Raw genomic sequence first — 2,581 nt, forward strand, 5'->3', positions numbered from 1 at the left:
TTAGAGGAAGGAACCTCCAAGGAAGGAGCTATCCCAAAGGGAAGCAGAAACTGGAGAAACCAGCAGTATGAGGTTCTACCACTGGTGTTCACCTAGAAGTGCTTTGTTCAGATCGCAGCCTGGGTACTATTTTAGGGAAGGAAGCCGTTTCCTTTACAGTATGTTCATGTGACTCCTGTGCCTAAGAATGCTGAGGTTTGAGCCAGGGGCTAGAAAGGAAACTTAGCAGGCCATTATGAATCAGGGACTCATCAAAGGCATCACAAACGGGAAAAGGTGAATGTTCAAGTTAGAAGAGAAGAGCTACATTGAGATGCAACATATTAATATTTGAGGGCCTCATTTAAGAACGTGTTTCTCTCCTGTCACACTCTATGACACTGGTCTGTCAACTGGCCATGCCTGTCCAGTATACACTATAAAATATGTATCAGCTGGGGTTGTAGAGAGGAAGTATGATCAAAGTAGTCACCCAGCCCATATGAGAAAATGAACCTTTTCCCAAAAGATAGCCCCAGACTATAAAGACTATAAAGCCTGGAGAATCCTTATAGTGGATTATACCATCGCTTCAGTCATTGTGTTTAAGAAATAACCTCTTTGGCTTACAGATTTGATAAGGTCAAAGCTGCAGGAAAATGGACAGTGAGGTTCAGAGAGATGGAAGGATCTTGGATTTGATTGATGATGCTTGGCGAGAAGACAAGCTGCCTTATGAAGATGTCGCAATACCACTGGTAGGTTATGATTTGAGCTGAGGGTGGGTTAAAGGTATTGATCTGGCAGTAACTAGTGGAGGAGGGATATCAATGGAAGATAAACTAATGTGGCAAAGAAATCAAAGCTGTGGAATTCTCTAACTCTAGAAGCCTCTGGAGAGCATCTAGTTGTATGTTTCATTTGAAGAAAAATGTGGTTCAGGGAGCTAGCATGACCAGGTCAGTTAGGAGTCATGCCAGGACTAGAGCCCAGATTTTCTGAGCCATTTTCTGTCTACCACATGAAAACCAGAAAAACCAAATAATGAGAGTTTAATGCACAAGATGGGGAGGAACGAGAAGCAGCAGCATATGAGCTCTGTTTCTTATTTCCCTGCCTGTGGCTCATCAGTCTTTTGGCATTTTTAGAAACTCACATTCTTGGAACATACACCTATCTTGTGTTCCCTGGAAAATATTCAGAATATACCTGGGTATTCTTTTGCGTTTAGGCCAGCGGCCTTCTAGAATACTCTTTTCTTCCCTATCTTTGGAAAACTCTGCTGCAGGGAGTTTGTTAAACCTCATGTAATAAGTGATCCTAAAGGTTTGCTTATATAAATGTTTATTTACAATCCTATTTATGTCATAGAGGCCTAAAAAAGGGAAAATGGGCCTGTTTTTCTTTAAAGCATGCCAGCTGCCCTGAGAAGAGTAGTTAGTATTAAATAAAATATAATTTATAGTTAGAATATCTGCTGCTGCTGTTTACAAAGAAATAAAATAGTTCATCTGTATTTCCATTTACGCATAAGAGATAGTAATATGTTCAGTGAATAATATACATATCAAATAACAAATCATAGCTTAGTTCAAGCTTAGGAAAATAGTCAAAAGAAAGAGCATAATAAGAATTATAGATGTCATTTATTGAATACCAGTTTTATGCCATGGACTGAGGTCGGAAATATACATTATCTCTAATTCTTAAACAACCTTGTGAGGGAGGTGCTCTTAGTCCCATTTTATAGGAAAAGAATAGGATCAGAAAGGGGAACTTGCCCAAAGTCTGGTAGCAGATAAGTAGGGCTTCATATAACATATACTTAGTTCTGTGAAGTTCCAGATCCTGTCTTGTGAACTTTTGTTCATTCATTCCACAAGCATTTTTTGAAGCCTACTGTGTGCCATAAGACTATGTGAACATAAGATACAGTTCCTGCTCTTTGAGGGGTCTAGAAAGGCAACACTTATAGATAAGTAATTGTGATAATATTCTAGGTGGGAGCATAAACAGCCACATCATATAGGAAGTGACTGATTGCCTGGTGGGCATCAGAAAGACTTCTGAGAGAATGTCATGTTTAAGCTGGGTCATAAGGAAGGACCAGAAGTTTAGTGGAGATAGACAAGGGTACTGCTGCAGAGGGGATAGATATGTAAAGGCCCAGAGGTTTGAAAGGTTTTGGGACATGGTGAGTCATTCACTGTGGATGAAGAATACGTTTGTCACGTAAGTATGCTGAAAAGTTGGGCTTGGATCAGACTGAGAGAGGTATTTGATACCACACTTAGACCTCATCCTCAGGAGATCCAGGAATGAATGATCTTAAAAGCAAGACTGCTATGCTCAGATTTGGCTTTTGGAAAATCGGTTTAGCAGCATTGTTAGAGATGGTGTGATATGGAAAAAGGGGCAAATGAGACGAATTGGCAAGCTATTGTGGTGGTCTAGGCAAGGGAGGAGGGCCTGAACAAAGTCAAGAAAATAAAGGAGACGTCCATTTCTGGAGAATGTTATGGCTCAGATTGGAGAACATTTGTGTGGCAGGGGATGAAGGAGAGGGAAGTTTCCCTGCTGACTTCTAGGCGAAGTTGGCTTG

At 40.6% G+C, this 2,581-nt stretch overlaps 1 protein-coding gene across 5 annotated transcripts in view; it reads left to right on the top strand.

The window, feature by feature from the left end:
* ANAPC13 (anaphase promoting complex subunit 13) overlaps positions 1–2,581 on the top strand; it is a 17,041-nt gene that overhangs the window by 10,446 nt on the left and 4,014 nt on the right. For 4 of the 5 annotated variants that reach the window (XM_011971033.1, XM_011971030.1, XM_011971032.1 and 1 more), the window contains exon 2: positions 612–737. In XM_011971033.1, the coding sequence (XP_011826423.1) occupies positions 639–737 (99 nt within the window). In that variant the 5' untranslated portion in view covers positions 612–638. The remainder of the gene's footprint in view (positions 1–611; positions 738–2,581) is intronic. The other variant, XM_011971031.1, reaches the window with a different exon arrangement.

The sequence above is a fragment of the Mandrillus leucophaeus genome, unplaced genomic scaffold, assembly GCF_000951045.1.
Source record: "Mandrillus leucophaeus isolate KB7577 unplaced genomic scaffold, Mleu.le_1.0 Scaffold981, whole genome shotgun sequence".
Lineage (NCBI taxonomy): Eukaryota > Metazoa > Chordata > Mammalia > Primates > Cercopithecidae > Mandrillus > Mandrillus leucophaeus.